This window comes from Manduca sexta, chromosome 7 (genome assembly GCF_014839805.1).
Source record: "Manduca sexta isolate Smith_Timp_Sample1 chromosome 7, JHU_Msex_v1.0, whole genome shotgun sequence".
In the NCBI taxonomy this organism is placed as follows: domain Eukaryota; kingdom Metazoa; phylum Arthropoda; class Insecta; order Lepidoptera; family Sphingidae; genus Manduca; species Manduca sexta.
This window is the reverse complement of record NC_051121.1, coordinates 4,273,300-4,295,498: the sequence shown is the minus strand read 5'-3', so window position 1 is coordinate 4,295,498 and position 22,199 is coordinate 4,273,300. Positions and strand designations below refer to the sequence as shown.

Here is a 22,199-nt window from a genome sequence, read left to right as displayed (position 1 = left end):
TACACTGATTTTAAGGGAAACGAAAAGGCAATGGAAATATCCATATTCTCTAGTGACAGTGACGACAGTGATTTGGAGGGACTAGCGATACTGATAGCGAAACTGAAAGTCGCGCTTCATCACGGGTAATGAAAAGAGTTAACTACATGCAGACCCTGAATGAGTTTGATTTCACGTTTGGATAGGCTTTCGAAATCTGCTTGCCAATCATTGTTAGTTAAACTGATCTCGTATATTCGTGTTACTTCTATGTACAAGGTAAATAATTTTTGACATTATTTACAAAAAATACCGTACCTACCGAACTATTAGATAGGTACTAACAAGGGGCAATTGCATCGTTTTTTCAGGAACTATGGTGTTTCTCCATTCCATCAACTTTTGCTAAGGAATAGGAAATATTTATATTATCTTTTTCAGGACATTTGGTACATGGAAACGTCGCTTCCCTGTGATTGCATTGACATTGCGTTTATCTTTACCTAAAGTTCAAACAATAATAATTGCAACTGCAGTTTTGCACAATATTTGTCGGAATCACAGGCTAGAGGAAATTCCAACCCAAGTGGAATTATCAACTGCTGATATTATTAATTATGAGAACAATATAGAGAATCAAGATGTTGGAGAAAGAACATCATTAACAAATAACTTCTTTACTTAGTAAAATAAAATACCTTTACAATCACTGCTATTTATTTTATTGCTTATCTACATTTGTCATTCAAAATAATAATTACAAATTAACATAGTTTTATTAGTTGAAAGTTAAAACATAACAGGCAAAATTTCCATACATTATCTATACTATTATATAAAGCTGAAGAGTATGTTCGTTTGAACGCGCTGGTCTCAGGAACTTCCGGTTCGAATTGAAAAATTCTTGTAGTGTTGGATAGCCCATTTATTGAGGATGGCTATTATAGGGTATATGTATATCATCACACTATGACCAATGGAACCAAAAACGGCTAAAATTGATTACTTTTGAGAGCTTCCGTTGCGTGCGCTGCATAAACGGTTAAAGTTATGCAACAATTATGTATAACGGAATTGTAATTTGTTCCATAACACTGGATAATGTGTACAGAGTCCAATTATTATTATATGGCACCGAGTTTACTGCGTACTTCATACTAAAAACTAAATCCTTTAAAGATTTATTAATATATTATGAACAATGTTATTAAACTTCAGTGTCAAAATATGTCAGCAACCACATTACTCACGTTCCATTTTGAAACTAATTAAAAAGTTTGTATCTTAAATATGACATGTACTAATTATTAATTATTTCTTTTGAGGGCTAAAATACATAAAATATTTTTTATTACTCCAAGTCTTATTTTTCGCAATTAGGCAAATATTGAAACGAATAGTTTGTATGGAAAATACAAAAAGTATTTTTTTTACGAATGGAATATTCTGCATAAAATGGAATGGTCAGGAGGGAACGCATCTGGAAAGGATTGCCAGCGATCTATCGTTGAAGGCAAGCAAGGATAGGCGAGTTAAGATATTGGCATGCCAATAGGAGAGCAATCGAAAGATAGTCGGCAATCTAAGATAGGTTTCAGTCTTCGATAGTAGATACATTATTAATTTCGGGCGTTAGCAGTTTAGATGACTCAGTCACCAACCCAGTAACTTTATCAAAACCTTGTCGTCCTTTTATGTATTTTTTTTAGTTATTACAGGGTGAACTAAAAGTACAGTAGTATGGTTAAAATTAGTAGAAAAACTTCTAGTAATAAAACTAATAAGTACTTTATTTCAACACATCCATCAGTTAACTACATTGTATAAACAGGGCAGTAGGTATTTAATAACCAAATATTACGTTATCTATTGTCTTGTTATTTTGATGATACTGTATTATAACAATCTACATTCTGTAATATATAAATATATTGTAACAAAATCGTCAACGGTCAAAAAAAAATTATAAATAGGTAGGTATATAGAGTTACCTATACCTCAAGAAAAGTTAAAATAGTTCATTTTGGTGTTGTCATGTAAAAATGTAGTTAAACTGTAAATATTTTAATTTCAACTGGTGGGATTTCATTAATACTACAACTGTTTTATCCTAAAGAAATAACACTGATATAGAAAAAATAATTCGTAGAAATTGATACAAGAATCAGCTAGTTTAACTTATAGTAATCTATAAAGTATATAAGTACCTATAATGGACATACTTAATAGGTTTTACAATTTACCTACGGAAAGAATACGACTCTTGTAATTCATATAAAATACTTAAAATACATTGTACAATTAAAAATCTAATAGAAATTATGATAATATTGATGGTAAAAAAATAACTAATTCTAAAAAATCATTCAAAAAGGTACATTCGCTTTTGTTAGGAAGATCACACCTCAGCAGATATAAAAACAAATTATTAAATATGTATAATATGTTAAACAATAAATATTTCAAAAGTATAAAGTAAGTAATCCATTTAAGATCAATTACAATTTTTCTATTTCAAACAGTGCAAAATTAATAATATTCTGTCATATTTCGCCGAGGTAATGAAATCTGTTAATTTATTTCTGTTTCGCCACCCCACTGTCTTGCTTGGGGTTGTTGCGTTTGCTGCTCATAGGGTTGTCCGTAAGCAAAACCGGGTTCGGCACTGTCGACAACCCTGACGGGCTCAGTGGGTTCAGGACTGTCTTCGGTGACATCCTTCTTGTAGGGTATACTCTCATCATCTGAATTGATCTTCATGGACTCATCTGGATCGATTGGACGTGTTCTGTAAAGTAATAATTATTTGCTAAATTTTTTTATTTGTAGGTATTTCTTATGCTAAAATTATTTTAAAAATAACCAATGATTATTAAACTACTGATAAATCAATACTACCATAATATAATAAAAGTTTTATTCTGAAGGAATCGTAGTCATAATAATTTTATTCTGAGCGAGCCGCAAATAAATTGATTAAAAAAATAATGAACGAGGTTTCATTTTATTTTAACTCAAATCCCTTATAAAAAATCCACCAACTTACTTGATAGTGAGGAAGTCTGCTTCATCCCTCTCCTCCGCCTTCCTCCTTTGCAATATTCTCCAACCAATGCAGATCAGAACAACGATGATGGGTACCATCACGGCACTGATGATGCCCCAAGTGGCACCGAGGGTTCGCGCTGAGTACTCCTGCTTGCCTGCATAGTTGAAAGAATTTGTAAGTTACATACTTTTTGAATTACATTAGTGCCTGTGCATCTTGATTGTAAATAAATTCACCCCAATCATGTAAAATTTTATTTTTACCATATTTTTTATTGTTAAGTAATTATAAGCGTTCCTTGATGATGGCCTTGTGAATGACTAATTTTTTAGCTTTTAAAATACAGTCTTATAAAACATATTTTGACCATTACATACTTTGGTTTTGTGTATTCTTATATCTATACGCAATATACCTATGTTGCATATAATTGGACCGCGAAATCCCAATGTATTACACAAAAACAAAATAAATATCCACAAGGTAAACCATGTTTCGCAAATTATCTAAACACCAGTAGATACGCTATCTGCAATCGCTCATCGGCCTACATTATCTATCACTAATACACGGGCAAATAAAAAACTTGATACTCACCGTTGGTATGACCCCAATTCTTTGTGTGCATAGGAGATAAGAAAGCAAGTAATAATCTCATAGATTATAGGAAAAAACAAATAAAAACACATCACAAAATTGAGAAAATTTCCATTCCACTCAAACCGTGGTCCATTATTTCTTGCTTTCTTATAATAAACAAATATAAAATCATAGGGAAGCCATTCTACCACAGGAACAGAAATTTCCTCTTGATGTGACATACAGTAATGTAAAACCATTTTATTTTTAATATTACAACTATATATAAATAGCACAAACATTCAACAACGATGGGAAAGAGTCACGAGACATTTTGGTAGAAATCACTACCTAGGATTGCTATCCGAAGCAATAAACAATAAGTGCAAAATAATAAGGTATTGTGTAACTTATAATATACACCCAAAAAAATTGTCATAGACATGGGCAGTGAATTTATAGTTAACCTAAAATAAATCTACGATAATCCGAATTACGTAATTTAGACCATAGTGGATCGACTGCTAAAAGTTGGCAACTCAGTAGTCGGTGGGTCTATTAGTGTTTCCATTGACTTGCCCTTCTGAGGAGTAGTAGTAAATGTTTTTATTTCATCAGCTGGTGCGCTTTTAGGCGGCTCCGGAAGACCAGGGTTGTTGTAAGTATTCCTTGGGCTTGCATCAGAAGTAGGGCTAATAGGGGGTGAGTAAATTTCGGAGTAAGTTGGCGAATAGTGCGAAGGAACGGGACTATATTGGTCTTCGTATTTGGGGGCATATGGATCCTCCGAACCATCTTTGGTCGAGTAACCAGAATCAGAGGGGAGAGCGTGTCGACCGGTCTGACGTGGCCTGCTCAAGTATTGAATGTCCTTTGCAGGACGGGTCAAGGTGGAATCCTTGTTAGATTCGGAATCAGACGGGGAAGTTATTGAAAGCAAGTCTTCTTCAGACAGATCCCAGGGTTTCTCTGGGAACTCGACATCAGGAGCGTTTGGCAGTGGCTCATTAGTACGATAAGATTTATTGTAATTGCGGCGTTTCTTTGGCAAACTAGAGCTCTTATCCGATTTGCCAGATTCACTTTTGCCCGAATCTGGGTATCCTATGCCAGAGCTCTCACCATCAGCGGGTGCAGGTGGGGCAGCCCTAGTGATAGCTGGTCGATTCATAGGTGTTTCCTCGGTAGGTGTGATTGGTAATTTTGGTTTCTCGTCGGAATCCTGACTACGCATAGTAGATGATTTCATAGTGTCCGTGATATTTCCCATTGATGTTGATCTTAGATTAAGTCTAGACGCGGATTTTGAACGTGGTATGTCTTCGAATCGGAATCCCTGTTTGCCCTCGGACCTTGGCTTGTGCCAGCACCAGAACCAGAGCAGGCAAATCAAGAGGCCTAATGGTAGAATAACTGCCACTATGACGCCCCAGGTTAGGAACAGGGCGCGTTGAGAGAATTCTTGGTTACCTGAATATTAAACATAACACTTAAGTAGTTGATTGTGATTTAGCATCCCCTTAAAAGCAGTATATTTTTTAAACAAAAGAAATACTTATTTATTGACTACTCAAACCATTTGAGATGGAAATCAAAACCTTCTAATATGTTTTTTGATTTTTCAACAGAAATAACAATTTACAATATAAATAATAAAAGAACAAAAATATCATAAACCACGACATCTTCTCTTCCTAATAAAATTCTAATGTTAGTAAGAAACATGATAAACCACTCACGCAAGCACTCGGTGTATCCATAATCCGGAAGGTTCCATCTGCCGTTGTCCTCGCACACTCGTCGGTTGTCGCCGATCAGAATGAAGTCCTGGTTGCACTCGAAGTTCACCTACACCAGGAAAGCAATGTAAGTGAATCACGTTATAAGGAAAAATAAATAGGGTTTGGGGACAACGCGTGAATTCAGTGAAATAATAAACGAGAATTAAAATAGATATGTGGAATTGTGTATTAATTTAATATTGGCAAAAATAAGATCTCAATTTTTAGGCAATATATGAAAGAGGAGGAATTTCTCAATTAGACGAGTATTTTTGGACACTGAAGCCTTCAAAACTTTGTTGTTCAAATGCGTCATAAACATTGGATAAATTTAGATTTTTCTGTCGTAATCAAATTTCATAAATAGATTTTTTTTTTGGGTTTAATTATACTACAGTCACAATTAATTTGAATGAATGTATTTTTTCCCTTATTTCCTTTGATATATTTCTACTAAATAAATTAACATTTGCGAGGTGTTCTCGTCCGCTAAAAACATTAAAATATTAGTACTTTACCCGTGTTCCTGGAGTGAAGAAGAAGTTACTCTTCCGTCCAAACCGTGGAGTTTCCAATATACCGCAACTAATCACACGTCGAGCGTTCGTCTCCTTTATGTTGGTCTGAAAAAAAAAACAAATTATTGAACGCATTGCGCACATTTATTGAACGTAATAAATAAGGCATCAATTCACAATGTCATATACATTGAATCAATAACCGTTCGTTGTAAATAGAATAATGTAGAAAACCACAGTCTGGGTCAGGAGTAAAGTAAACCGCAATTTTTTACCCATCAAGGATTCTTATTAACGCATAAGTATTTATTAATTGTGGGTAAAACTAATTAACAATCGCATGGAATAAAATCACTTATAAGATAGTGACCTATACTTAAGACTCCTTTACAAAATCGATGATACAGGCTAAATATCTTTTTTCTTGTAGCTACAAAGTGCTGTATATATTTTTTTATATTATCCCGAACAAAATAACAGTATATTAAACTCACTTCTAAAATATTCCGTAGGTAAACGAAATGTTTGTCACGAGAACCGGACAGATACTAAGGTTTAAGCATAGATGGTCCTACTGTCCTTGGCTGATGCATTATAATTAATAGAACAATAGGCTGACAAGATTCTTGAATGCACGCGAGATGTGGCAAAAACTGAATCCTAGATGTCATTCCAGTCAATGAAAAAAGTTACATGAATTCAATGTTATAAAAAATGCAGATCGACAATGTGTGCGTTATGTGCAGGTTGCAAAAGCAGATGGCAGGAAATTTTAATAAGCTGGTCTTTCGAAGGTGATTCTAATGTAATGTTTTTATAATAGAGTCAGTAAGTCCCAATTCAAATATAATCTCCCCCAACGAGAGTTGTTCCACTTTCCACTGTTTTCATAACTACCCTGGCCTTTCTTACTGAATCTATACCGGAATACGAAGCGCCGGTACAGGACAATTTGCTTTAATTTAACCCTTTGTACTATACATTCATTATTTAGTGTAATACCCTTCCACCAGGTTCTGAGATTTTTCAAAGATCTGGGGTTAATATAAAGTCAGAATAAAAATAGGTACATATTTGTAGTCAATCTTAGCCTCGGTTATATTATACTATACAACCTTGATTTAAGACTCATGTAACTTGCAATCATCAAATTATATTCCACCATTTACCATACGCCGTATGCCGATAATTAAATGTAAATGTCTAAAGAGACCTATATTCCGCGTGTGGGAAACTGTCATGTTGTTTCCATGATCGGCTTCTATTGCGTGTGAAATTACAAATGAGTCATAGTAATTGGCATCTACAGTCATCGTAGGGGAAAATCCAGCGATATGTTCAGGATATAATGGAATAACATTCATCAATAGATGTAGTTTACTTTATAACGTATAGTTACTTAGGAAAATTAAGTTTCGCATTTCAACGAATATTAAATCTATTTTGGAGTTACTTAAGATATACCTAACTCAAAGTATGGAGAACGCAAAGCAAAATTTTTAGGAATAGTAATATCATATGCTGCTAAAGCTGTCAAGAAATAAAACATTGTGGTTTTTGAACAAACATGAATAAAAATCGAAGGATCCATGACTTTTGTTCAAAAAAATATCTCCTTACTAAGTACCAACAGGACATATTGTAGTAAACTAAAATATTTGTATAATACTTCAGTTTGGGATAATTAATTTATAAGTAACAACTCCTAACTGACGTAATTAGTGCAATGAAAAAATAACTTAAAACACTTACGATAGAAGACAAATAATTCTTCGTAAACTCCGCCATGTCTCGATCCAAGGTCATACCATAATCGTATCGGCATTGATACGAGTCCTGACAAATCTCTATGGCCCGTGCCACGTCCTGTGATCTGTTTGCTGGTAAGAAGTCCGCTGGTTCGCGTATAAAGTTCGGTATGAATTGATTGTCGTTGTAATACGCGGCCGTTCGCCCATATTCTCTTACGAACATCGCCACGCCTATATTTCGTTGTTCTCGATCGGTAAGTTGCCCTGGAAATTCAAATTCAATAACTATAGTTCTTAGATCTTTTATATTGATAGTAATTGAAGGTACGAATAGCAAACCTAGGAATAACTTTAGGTGTATATTCAACAGTATTTATTATACTGCCTTCTATTATGGCTATTAGAAATTAAGTTCTGGAATGTCCTACTTTAGTTGTGTATTACTTTCTGACACCACTGTATTTATACACCATTAAGTTCAATTTAGAATAATAAAAGAATTTTAAGATGTAGAATATGGTTTCAATGGAAGATAAAAAGCAATCTATATAATTTTACGGAATGATCTATTTTATTTATTTATAAAAGACTTACAAAACTGCGCGAAGTCCCTGTGTGCTGACTGGAAGTTATTCAAATCGACAGCAACTATCGTGCCATCTGGCCGCGTGAAGTCGTCGTTTACGTCTAGCGACCAGTTACCAAACAAACCGCGTGTTTGATTCTGGGAATAAAATTAGTAAAACATAAATATGTAGCTCAAAATCAAAGTGTCTAATAAATTTGGATGTTATCTCCACTTGAAAACACTCTTATAATTCTCGGATATGGGTAGACAAAAGCGCATCTTGTAAACACAGATTTTGCCAATCCTTCTATTATGACCACTGACGTATATTCTATAGACACGAACGTCCATATAAACTATTTTTTCAAAATCTGGAGATAGAACTAAACTTTTAAAACATGCAATGTTAAAACGCTTTAAGTGGACTATAAGTAAAAGGGCAACCAATATCGGATTGCAGTACACTTCATTTGAACGCAGTGAGTGTTCGGAACGCCAGATCTAGTACGTAGATAAATATCGATGAATATGACAGATTAACACTAGCGGTCCAATCGTAAATAACTCAGACGTGTTTGAAAAGAATATTTCACATTTTGGTAAATAAATAACTAAACTATTCAATAAATATTACTCACCATATAAGTCCAAGGCAGGTAGACCCTGGCAGTCATGAAGCCTCTGTTCTCCACCACCTCGACGCCCGCACCCGAAGAGAACATGATCACGATCTCCGACTGGTTCAGGATGTACATAGGCTGGTAGACTGTCACGCCTGGTGAAGATATTAAATGTATTGTAACATTGTTTAATCCCTAAGAAGAACATTACCATTGCTACTATCGTAAATTAGATTTAAGGTGTTTCATTAACTATGTTATTACTGACTACTTCTTAGATTAGTTTTGGCACTTTCTCGTTTCATTTGGTATATTCTTTACTTTCTCCTGGCTAAACCACTTCTATGAAATTATTCTAGCTAAGCCTCATTAATCAGTTTTTTGATGATGTGCGGACTTAATTACAAAGGTAATTGTTATGCACACAACACGCGTATTATCCCCGAAAGGTTTGGCAGAGGGGCAATTATTGCACACAGTTTCCGCCGTGTATATTCCGTCATATGATGTGATAGGGGCGGATTAGGTGGGATATAGGCAAGTCTATCAACATATCGGGCACAAATTCCGGACTTCGGGCTGATACTGAGTAACCCACTATCACTTTGTTCGAACAGGGGATCGAACCGGAAATTTGAGCACTGCAGTTGTACCTTAAAACAACTTCGCCACCGAGGTAGTCGTGATTTTTATAATATCTAAATCTTCTGATTATTTGAGTGCTTGCTTTTAAACCTCTACAGTATTAAGTAAATATATCTTACCAGGGAAGTATTGTACTCTGAGTGCTGGTCTGTCGAAGTAGACTCTCTTTCCGTCAGCGAACACGTCGAGTCTGTATCTCCATTGCGCGTGTTGGGGACGAATGCGTACCTGGTAATTAAAGATAGCTTAGATATTATATTATTTCAAATCATTACAATTTGCTTTGAATTGCTCTTTGTAGAGTTAGTTTCTCGAAATAATTTTCACTTCTAAACCTATAAAACAATAGGTGTTTCAATATAACATCATTCGCGATTAACTTCATTTAGGCCAAATGATAGGTAATATATTGTGGGGGCAGCTATCAGGGCTTATAACTAAAAACATATATCAGCTCACCTCAATAGGAACCGAGTTGTTGGAAGCAGAGACGATGGAGGTCAAGTGCGTGGCGTTGACTGGGCCGTGCCTATTCCTGGGGACTTGTTCAAATCTACCCTGCACGTCCAGTCTTAGTTGCGGGTGATCCACTCGCACCAACACGTATTCACCTAAACAAATGAAAGATGTGATGCAACGTTCAAGAGTGCAACGGCATAAGTCATGAGCACATGTACGTCATTGGTCGCTTTGAGGTCCAATATGTCCTCGTTTTTTATGCTTGGTTCTTAGTTGATGTTTGTCACTGGCTTATACTTACAATGCGGCTTTTGAAATAAAACACTTTACTGTATCAGTTTTTAAGATCTGATGTTGCAGGATAGGAAATTTAGTTCGGCATATTCCAGCAGTTTTATAATAATATACATTTAGATCATGAATTTAAATTTAAGAGTAGAGATAAACCTTTTTCTCTTCGATTCCTAAACTTGGCCTTAGTTTATTTATCTATAGGCTGTCTTGTGGATCAAGGCTCTCCCATTTTTTTGTTATCCTGCTTATAAAACAGTACAACAGCTTTCACATCAATCATATCACGCATTTAGTTGATAACAGAATAATCGTGTGATGAAACGTCACACTTACCTTTGCCGTTGAAAGTGTACTGAAGATCGTCGAAGGTAATGATATGAGGGTCCCCGAATATACCCGCTACTCCTGGAGATTGGTACGCGACGCAATCTTGAGAGGGACGACGTTCAAACCTGATAAAGAATTATACATTTTGAACTCATATTGATATATTAAAAGTTGTTCTATGAAAAGATGTTAGGCGGATTTCTTTCCCTACGTAGATCTTACACGTGCTATATTTGTCTGGGTTAGACGTGTAACTATTACTGTACAATGATTTGTATTAAATTTTAAGATGAGATAGTATTCTGCTCTCGAACCTGTTTCAAATGTATAGAATAAAATTTAATTTATTTCATATATCATAATTCAAAAGCACCATAAAAGTACAAAATTAAGTCTACTAAAAAATGTTGATAGAGGTCATTTTTGTTAATTACCTTAGTGTTTCGCAGCCGACCGCCTGTTCTTCTTGCCACAAGCAGCACTGGTAGAACGGGATCATGTCGTGGAACCAATTGGAAAGCGAAGGCACCTAGTAACAAAAACATAAAATAATACAATAAAAAAAAATACTTTTCTAGTTCTATATCGTAAGTCCTTTTCTGTATCAAAAAGGCAATTAGTTTTTAAAGGAAAGATATATAGATAGTTTTAGTACCTTGTTAGCTTCGTTGTATGGTGTGAACCCGAAGTCGTGGGACCTGGCCGGCTTGGAGCCCCACATCTGGTCGTAAGTTAACATCAGGAAGCCGTTCTTATCGTAGCAACATTGCTGGCCAGAACCTTCCGCGCTATAGAAAAAAAAACACATTGTCATACTATAGTCTGTTCAGAAAGAGAACCGTCGTGGCCGAAAAGTGAACTAATTTTACGATTTTTATATAGCAACCCTTTCACGCTATTTGGTAAATGTTAAACTAATTTTTCATGTCGTATTTTAGTGATTTTTGTATAGAAACATACCGAAACTAAAAAAAAAGTAATTAAGCATAGTAGCGACTCAAATCCCACGACGGTTCTCTTTATGAACGGACAATAATTGCTTTAATTAAAAAAAAAAAACTGAAAAAAGTACGGTTTAAATTTTCATTGTGTCTGTAGAACAAAATGGTTTGATTCATATATTCTTGTCATTTGAAGGAAAACACGTGGAATTTATAATTATGCGCATAAAAACTTGCTAACTTTCAAACAAGAAACGGGGCTAAGATATTGATTTATTTCCGATGACTAATTGAGTAGTTTATTAGAATTTTCAAGTATGTAGGGTACGATTGCTGCAATTTCGCAATTATTGACATGAAGGGCCATTGACTGTAGATAATTGTAATCGATACTGCACTTCAGCGTAGAGATAAGTTTTGTTTTTTTTCTTTTACACGACACAGACAGCCACGTGAAAGGAATTCATACCGAATGATTATTGAAAAAATATTAAACACACTAACCATAATAAAAATTGTGAAAAACGCATCGTAATTTATTGAGAGGTGGCGGCATAATTCTGGCGAACATCGAAGGAAGTAGCGTCTTTCTTTCGTTGACATCATATTTAGACTTTCTATAACTATTTTACCCTAGCGGGATAAATAAAAATATCACCAATAATTACCTCGGTCCACCACTCTTAACACAATGCACGCTGCCCCAATGATATCTGCAAGTAGGGTTGGTATCCTTGTCACAAGCAGTGTCTGGCATGAACCTGCCCTTATCCAGTAGGGCGTGTTCCAGGGTGCAGGGGCACACTGACACCTGCGAAGCGAAGTTCTTGAGGAATCTGTCTGTTCGGAGCCAGTTGTTGCACATGGCCAAAGGCCAACGCTGTCCGTGAAGCCTTTCCCATTGCGGTGCGAAGTACCAACCAAGTGGAATTGGACGACTCCAGAGAATCCTGAGAAAAAATTAAGAATTAATTTACAGATACAAATAGAAGTTACAAATTTTAGAAATCACAAACTATATTGGAGAAACTAAAATATGCCAAAATAAAACAAGCGAACTAATTAACATTGGTAAAAAATTTTGTTTACTGCACACAGAGAGAAATAATATCACAAACGATAAAACGTAAAACCGATTTTTTTTTAGAAAATGTTAAATTAATAAAGTGTAATTACTTACGGAGAGATAGAAATACCCCTATAGATATCTGGCGTCGTCAGGTTGATCTGTAGAAAACCAAACTGCATGTCGTTGTGCATAATATTTTCTCTGTTCCTAAAGTTTTGAGGGTTGATCACGTATTCTCCAGTATTCGCAACACCAGTCTCAATCATATCGATGAACTCTAATTGGGGCCTGATGGTAACTTCCTTGTAACCCCACAGACTGATTCGCAGTTGCACATTAAGATTTGTTGTCAAGTTGAACCGGTCCCATGTGATTCTTATCTCTGGTGGGTATCTCTCGTGGATTGCGTTGTCGGGGAAGAAGATTTTCTCCGATGCTGTAGCTGGTGTTTCTGAAATTAGCTTTACCGTTAGCATAAGTTTCTAATTGTTATTTATTGTATTATCAAAGTTCAAAGAAAATAACTTGGGTGACTACGAAATATTGCGTAAATTAGTGCTTCAAGTCCTATTTCTACAAATATTAGTGATACATTCTGAATACTTACCGACAAAGTATCGTCCCTTCCACTTATAAGGTTCATTGTTGATTGCAACTTCGAATCTAGCATAGCCATTGTGGTAGAAACGTGGTTGTACACAGACAGCCCTGTTGACGTCCACGACGGCTCCTTCGACTCTTTCAGTATCGAATCTACAGGAAATTCTATCGTTGGGGTTGAAGCAAGGTCCTGTGATGTTTACAACCGTACCACCAAGCATATTACCGCTCTCGGGGGCGAACATTAGCGGGAGATTTGCGCCGTCTAGAAAGGAGGTAAGATATTTAATATTTTTATATATAAGGGTTCTTTTTCAAATTTTACCGGACGCACAGTAGTTTGTCATATTTTCTTCGGGGATCTGAATGTCAACGTATCAGATAAAAGGTTACAATGATTAAAAGACTACCTTATACAATACTAATTAACGATTGGGAATATTTTATGCAAAAAATCTGACTTTAAAGACATGTAATTTTACTCACCAATATCCTTATTACAGGTTCCCATGAGTATGTTCTCGTCTATCCTGAATATGTGACGACCTGGAAACCCATTCGCCCACCCTCTACCAGTCAAATCTCGAAGGACAGAAGCTTGCGAGTATGGTTTGTATTCGTAGCTGCGAGTTCCGTTACCAGCGTTGAAACCGATCTAAAATCATGTGGAGGTAATGAATTATGTATTACGGTATAGAAACTAAATTGTGATTTACCCTTTTGATTAAGAGTTTATAATTGGGCCAGATTCAACGCAGTTTTTTAAAGACTTTAATATTTCGTTACTATTGTAGTGATCATCTTAATTGAATATAGTACGGTGACGAACAAAATCTGGTGGCAATTGGAGTCAACCACGAAAGCAAATTCAGGAAAATTTAGGGTAACTTACGTAAGCTGGTACACCACCCTCACCAGTGGTGGTATCGCCACCAGCTTCTGTGTGGGAACTCCAGTTGATCTCCAAGTAGTTGAAAATAGCGTATGTGAACACTTCATCAGTAGCTAGAACCATTTGGAATGTGTTTGTCTGAAAGTGAAGATGAAAAATATGAGTAATTTAAATAGCAAAATTAATCAATATTAATATAATACCGTGGAACAAATAACTATATACACACTTTTTAGAAAAATATTTACCATAAAAAACCTGTCACAATTACTACGCAAACCAAGATCAAATTCGATCCTTACCTCTTATTGTTAGGATTTATAACAGTATGTTTCAATATAATTTGATTACATGTAATAACCTTAAATCTATACTGCTTAGATTCTATGAAAACAAAAGTATTTTTAGCTAAATGTTACGTCCACGATCAGACTTACCATGAACAGTGAGTTGTCAATACCGCCAGCGAATGACATGTTCTTCCAAGTTATAGTGATAACGTGCTTGGGGAAGAAAGTTTCGGAGCCGATCACACCCTCACGGATGTCCCAGGTGACACGCTCACGCATCTCCACACCCAGCTGGTCAGTTCGAGTCTAAAAAGGGAAATATAATTTAAAGTCAAAATACTCTAATGAGGGATTTATTTATATTAAGCCAATTTGAAAAACTCATATCCTCTGGGATTCTTTTATTTTGATTTTCTTAAAAGCCAGTAGTCAATTTACGTAAAATATTTTACTATCAATTGTTGAAGAAGAACTTCAAGACTGTTATGTTATGGCTTTTATAAAGAAAAAAATTAATTAAAGGGTTGGGTAGTGGCGAAACGCAGATGGGGCGGCATGAGGGGACAGTCCGCACTGGGCAGCAAAATGACAGAAATAAAACCTTTTAAAAAATTACTTTAGTGGCAGAAAAAATATACACTACACAACTGGGGTTAGAGTTATAATTTATAATAACTTTAAAAGAGTATAGATTTAATCGATTCGGGTTAAGGATTCACAAATATTTTAGGAAATCACAACATTCAGATATCATACCTGCAAATCTCTATCCAATCTGAAATAAACACCAGGCCGTCTCTGATCAGGATCCTCTGGTCTCATGTTTCCGATACGGCACTTGCTGAAGAAGATTCCGATGAAAGAAGGGTCATTGACATTCGGCCAGTCCCTCACAGGGAAAGACAGTGGGTAAGTGTAATGGTCTGGTGGATCGCTGAAGTATATGTATCCGTTCATCGAAAGCTGCAAGAGAATGTAAATTCAATATAATATGGCAGAACCAGACTCCGTAGTTTTATCTTCAACACCCGACTACGCGTTATTAGCTATCAGGAAACTGCCGTAAAGTAACATGTGAGTGGTCGGAAGCTCGGTAATGAAACCACGACTCCTAGGATGGAATTTACGGGCGGTAAGGTTCCTTTACCATCCGGTGATTTATTTGAGTTATTGCGAACTTTTTGTTGAGTGAAATGGATTTAATAATGCTTACCATTGTTTAATAGTATAAAATGATAGATTTAATAAATTTACACTTACTCTGGTGTAGTTAAATCTAAAGCCAAAGAATGGCAGTTGGAAGTTGAAGTTTTTATGGATTTGTGGTGTGGAAGTGTGGATGTCGCGTTGGTAATCTCCGATGTTCTCGTTGCCTCCTAAGTCGTAGAACCAATACAAGAAGTTGCCGCGGATCTGTGTGAGTCTCTGATTGGTAATGACGTAAGGCTGGCCATTGTTTTGGTAAGTCGTGGAAGGCAGCACTCGACCGTCGATGTGGGCTAGAAGACAAAAAATCGTTATAACTGGATTTTCTTGAAATCGTTAAAAACTGTAAAACTAATGAGTAATGCTACTTAATTCCCAAGTGAGGCATTTCATGTCAGTTTCCTAAGATTTTCGATTTCCTCAAAAACGTAAAACATAGCCAAATCATTTGTGCTAGATATTCTGTAAAAATATGTTGTGTCATGCAAGAAGAAGACAATGATCATGACTAACCGACTGGGATAAAATTATATCTAATTCTAGTTTTACGTGACAGTTCTACAGTACTTAATCTAACTTTAGTAGTAAAAAATTGTGATATAACTTCACGCGTTCTATTATAAAGATACCAAATTCAAACATACAAATTATGTTGAAAATCTTGATGTTCCTACAATAAGAGCAAGGTGTGCTAATATGTACATAGGTTTCGAAACTCAGTAGCTACCTCGCATCCAAGGTCCTGAGGCGAAACATAGTCGTAGATACTAAGATAATGGCATATTAACATGGTGGCTTCATAATTAATATGTGATAAGACACATGAAATTTGTGTTTTGGGAAGAAACACACTGGTTTTATGGTGATTTATGATTTTTGTTTGCTTTATACGGAATTTGATTGTGTTACATCTACGCTTTGCCAAAGCCACAGTGATTAAGTTAATATTTATTAGAATATTATCATTATATATTTCTTTTATAACGTATGTATTAAGAATCTTGTGTGGAGACTCTCATGGTGGGCTCAAAAGCCTTCTTTTATCATTTTTACATTAATTTTTGTCATTTATTTCATGTATTCATTAATAAACGAAGAACTGTCGTACAAGCTCGTCACCTACTTCACTATCCAGTTGTAATTTAAATGCATTACTAACAAGAACAACTGATTAATCGAAGACAAAGAAGTTAAACATAAATATTAATATCAAAATGAAAGCTGAAATATTCATTGACGCTACAATTATTGATACGGTTTTTGTAAGTACAGCGGCATCGACGATACGCCCTGATAAGTGATAAGTTATCAGTATATCGAACAGCTCGGAGGCTATTCCTAGGATACCGCTGATGTCACTCCACGTCTTTGTTTTAAATTCTAAAGTAACAAATATGTTTTGATCATTATTGTTTGTATCGAAATCGTGATATGTCTATTTCTGTTCAGTCCTCTACTTCTTCAATATTTTTGAACGTAGTATTTATTATATTTTACTGCAGATTACTGTTTTCAACTCATGATATTATACTCTGATTTGCTCAAAGGAAATCGGAGATGTTTTCTAAATCAAACACGAAACACCCAACAACAAATAAACTAAACTTGTGATCGATTGCAGTTCCTGTAAGGCTGAACTTTCTGCTATAAATAATATTAACAGTACTTTGATAACTATATTCGTTAGTACATTATAATTTTTGGTAATAACTAAGTATCATCAGTTACTCAGGATTAGTTATGTAAACACATAAATATATAAAAATCAATGTAATCTCCTTCATTTTTACTTGTATTATATCCGTTTAAGCAGAATAGAGGCTTACACAGTAAATGCTAATTTATTAGACTTTTTCGTTAAGGGTTTTTTTCAGACTTCTTTTATTTTATGTAGATTGAATCATAAGAAAAATCAGTACTTACAGTTAGAAATTTCTAAATATCAACTATGTCTTAATATACAGAAATAAAAAGCTTTAAAAGTATTTTATTTTATGATACATTTTTAGAATTGATTACGGGAAAGACAGATTAAACATGTGAGTCAAGCAGTTGATCATTTACGCAATTTTACGATGATTAATATAGATACGGTAAGGATGTTGTTGAGATTCCTAGAAGTCGTACCAATATTCCACAGTTTAATGCATGTCAGTATTTTTTATTATTTTTTTAATATGCATAACAGAATATTTATTCTAGACGATGCAGTCATAAATCCAATTGAATTACCGTGCAGTTTTTATGTTTAGTTGTTTGTTAGAATTTAACGTTTATGCCTTTTAATTAAAGACCGCGCAGGATGGAGAGTCACTGTAGATATTCTCTGTTTCGTTTAGGGGACATATGACCTCAATGATGACCATTTAATCGATTTGGATGAAATTCGACATACAAATAGGGAAAGTCCTTACTATAAGAGAAGCTCACAGTTATAAATTCTGTTGTTTATTCCATTACAGGACTATCTCGCAGACTTAGCCGCGAGAAAATGCCTGTATACTATAACACATTCCTCATAGACAAATATTTTGTTTGTATGTTATGGTCTCTTATCATGTCTTCTAGGCCTCCTAAGATACAAAGTACTCTATCTAATGAAGAAACAAATTGACACTCAAAATAAAACACAAATTATATAAGTGTACGACTTAAAATTAAGCCTTCTTAGTATACATAACCAACCTACTATACATTATAATCATTAATGATCGTCACCATCAATAAATGTAAACATTGGAACTTATATGTGTTACTAACTTTGAAGAAAATGGTAATTGGGAAGTGAGAAAGTATTTCGGCAGGTGCGCCCAAATTTTACTGACACTATGTAACTGGATAACAATACTGCCACGTTTTCTTGGTTTTCTTTGGACCGTCAGCACCATTCCAATCAAGGTAGTTTATACTGTAGAAAAGACAACGAGGTTCTACGATTTAGAGCTGTAGAATAGAGTACTTTCCTGTTTGAGTTGTACTTTCTAAATGGCTTTTAATTTATGCCAAAAATGTGTTAATTACGGTCAGTTAATAAGTGAATGACCTGTCTGACCGTAGACTGGATTCGTCACGTTTTTAATTTAGTCGTGACAGATATAAGCCCCCGATTACAGCGATTATATTGTTTGTAGACATTTCTTGATAGAAATTGTGATGAGTTATAATATTTTATAGTGTTTCATGTAGTACTGCACTATTATTTTGAATAAATTCTTCTGTATTAATAAAGGTATCAGTAGATAGGTCAACTCTTCCAAAACCCCCTTTTTGTATTTTTTGCCACGTCACCCTGCGGCCTAAAATAGCAATGCTCACGCTTCCTTTCTCTGCAATGCAAGAAAGACAAAACCAGGACGGTCACCAAGTCTCCTAACTAATATTATGAAAATGAATTGATTTATTTGTTGCACCTTTACAACTCAAAGCGTTGATCACGAAATTTTGCATTTACGTTGTCAGGGATTCAGAAGGCCATATGGTAACTTTTATCCAGGAAAAGTACTTTCCGAGGGATAGAAATCATTGACAAAATCTATATTAACACCGCTCGTATATGTTGTCACGCTTCCCAAGGGGAGAGGAAAGCTCCACTCCGGAAAACAATGATTTAGGTGACTTAAAAATATCTAATTTGTTCGTATGTCATCTGTTAGTTGCATAGAAAAATAATTTTCTTTGTACTAGGGTCTGTACATATCATGTCGTTTTAATGATTCAACTTAACTGGAATTACTTATCTTTTCGATTTCATTGGAACTATGTCAAGTGCTTTGACCAAAAAAGTCAAGTTTCAAATGATTGTCAAACCAATTTAAATTTCATTTGCTTGACCTAAAATGGTTAGTCAACTTCGCGATGAAATCATTTTGGTTATGTTTAAAAAGATCATGTTTATCTGCTTGATAATATAGCCCTTATCTGAACTTAATTGGTTGCAGTAAAGTCTGTCAGGTTACCCGTTTCGTTTGGAATGTCGCTCACAACGTTGGTAAAACATTATATTACATTAACTACGTAAATTGTTAGCATTATAGCCGCCTAGGTGTGGCCCTTATCAAATTGCTACACCCGTTGATATTAATTTGTAGGTCGTAATTGGTGGGTTTTTATACGAAGTGGGTGGAGTTTTTGAAACATAACCTTATGTTCATACATGTTTTTCGTAAAAAGAATTAAGGTTATGGTGGTGAGCATTGCTTGGAAAGAAAATTATTATGATACATCATCTAAATATAGTCCACCTGACGTACTAATGAATTTAATTTTGTTCTGACAGGACAATATGGTAATACTCGATCTGTAAATAGTAACAATTGAAATATTTGCAGCCCTGACGATCGCTAGAATCATATCAGACATACTGGTTCATAGTTTTATACAGGAATACACCGAAATGCAACTGAAAAACGAGTTACGATAGATCTCAGACCATGTGGTCGCTACCCAGTCTATGTACAATATATCTTATATAGGTACCAACATACCTACACAAGATGTTTTGGGTGTAATCCTAAAGATTGCGATATAAGTAGATATATATTTATAACATGATGCATTAGGTATTTATATAACTACACATGTATTGTATGTGTTCATAATCACAGTGTGTGAATGAACGCACTTCGTTTATGTACATAATGACTTGTCTCTAATGACTCATCCTGAGTCATTTCAATGAATAACTACATTTTTCTATGTAGGTAAGAGGTTTATTTAGATACAACCAAAAATATTAGTATGAGCAAGTAAAAACCAGGATCAATAGGGACATAAACATCAAATAAAAGCTAAAATGTCAAAAAGTTACTCAGATTTTGAGGTTAGTAAACACCAAATTATTATATCGAGAAAGACAGTGTTCAGACAAGAAACGATTACTATTAAAACTTCAATGATAGAAATGAGACAGACAGACATGGACGGCAGACAAACAACGCCATTATAGGCTTAATTACTTCTACAACTGTAGCTTACCATATTCGTTGTTTGTCGTCCCCGTCGTAGGAGGAAGCATCAGTTGTTTTTCGTTCTCAACGTTGTTAGAATTGAAGTTAACTGCCTCCAATTCCACGGGTTCCTCACCAACCAAACCATCGTTCAGAGATTGGTATTTGCTGCTTTTTATATGCAAATCCACTGCTTCTGTCAATATTTCCACTGGAGACGTTTCATCGATCAATTCATCTTCTTCAACTTTACTACTCGTTTCTTCAACTTGTTTTGCATCTTGTGCTTCCTCTGGCACTGGTGTGACGTCACTGACAGTTCTTTCTGAATCAACAACAGCATCTTGTCCAATCACACTCGCACTTATAGCTAATACTAAAACTAAAACTAGGTTAATTTTAACACTCATTGTTCCTAAGTCTATAGCACTGTGGTGGTCATCACATTATTTGGTCGGGTTATCAGTTTTAACAACGACAGGTGCCTCGCTATTGTATGAAGCAATTGAAGTGCCGGTACATTGTGTGCCCATTGATATCGCTTTATCGCTAAAAGATATGATAAGATAGCAAATAGGAACGTTAGGTGTGCCAAATTCTTTGTCCTAATCGTAGCCCTGTGTATTTAGGGCTTCATTAATGATACTGTAACAAATAATTATTTATTCAAAGTAGTTCTTGCTGGTGCGATATAAATCCTTTGATTATTGTTTGAAACTTCTCATCAGAGACTGTTAACATATTATTTCATATTAAATTCATATAATTTGTTTAAATTTTAATATATTTTGTCCTGTCATTATTAATCTCCTATTACGCGGGCTGAAAATTACTAAATAATTTCATTATAATAAATAAACTACAGTCATCATTTTATTTTTTGTCCTTGTCTCTTTAAGCTTACTTGTGGTTCCGGATACGCATTTTATCGGCATTGTAATCAATAAAGCATCCAAAGTACTTGGTTTATCGTGTGATAACGCTTGTTTTCCAGATACAAACGTACCTTGTGTAAGTAATAATGAGTAAGACTGAGTCATTAACTTAAAAATATTCGGAAATCGTGAATTTCCGGAACGGAACTACTATGATGTCGTGCCGGATGTGAGGAAATGTATTTAATAAATGAAGATAAAGGCATCAAACATTTTTATAAAGTTAAAGAAAATGAATTGATCAATGAAACATCTCTATTGTAAATATCGTTCGATGAAAAAGGAGTTATATTAAATATGTGTGAGAAGCAGAATATGCATGGTCCTGTATTATGATGAGATAAAATTTTTAAAAACGTAGGCTTATGGATACCAGGCTTTATTTAAAGCATAGGAGGGCTAGTTTTATACGGAAAAGCCATTTTCGATGACAGAAAGTGACTATACGTTCAGCTATATACTTCTTAGAAAATCGATTTGATAATTTCACCTTGATTTTACTTTTTATAAACACTTAAGGATCAAATAAAAAGCGCGGTCCATAGATGGGCCAATCCCCAAGACACTATGTAGTGCTAATTACAGAGGGAGATGTTCATAGCTAATACGAGCCTGTTTGCTTCGTCACAATGATACTAATTCTGGTCTATTTGCAATTTGTACTTGTAGCATATCGAGGCGGAAATTATATTGTACATACTTCACAGTCCTCATTATTTTGTTAAAATAATTGATATTTGCATTATGACT

At 34.9% G+C, this 22,199-nt stretch overlaps 1 protein-coding gene across 2 annotated transcripts; it reads right to left on the bottom strand.

The window, feature by feature from the left end:
• Positions 1-1,748: 1,748 nt before the first annotated feature.
• LOC115449677 (protein mesh) lies at positions 1,749-21,036 on the bottom strand. Of its 2 annotated transcripts, XM_030177552.2 has the most exons (22): positions 20,543-21,036; positions 15,623-15,861; positions 15,119-15,325; positions 14,510-14,668; positions 14,073-14,210; positions 13,667-13,835; positions 13,188-13,445; positions 12,692-13,031; positions 12,180-12,461; positions 11,226-11,358; positions 11,005-11,099; positions 10,577-10,695; positions 9,950-10,101; positions 9,610-9,718; positions 8,864-9,000; positions 8,252-8,381; positions 7,659-7,921; positions 5,907-6,011; positions 5,347-5,455; positions 4,187-5,077; positions 3,026-3,182; positions 1,749-2,767 (listed from the first exon to the last, which is right to left on the bottom strand). In XM_030177552.2, exons 1-22 carry the CDS (start codon positions 20,922-20,924, stop codon positions 2,551-2,553), a joined length of 4,791 nt encoding a protein of 1,596 aa, XP_030033412.2. In that variant the 5' UTR covers positions 20,925-21,036; the 3' UTR covers positions 1,749-2,550. The 2 variants fall into 2 exon arrangements, with proteins under 2 accessions (XP_030033412.2, XP_037303517.1); XM_037447620.1 differs by lacking the exon at positions 4,187-5,077 and having other exon boundaries at positions 20,543-20,924.
• Between the last annotated feature and the right edge of the window lie 1,163 nt (positions 21,037-22,199).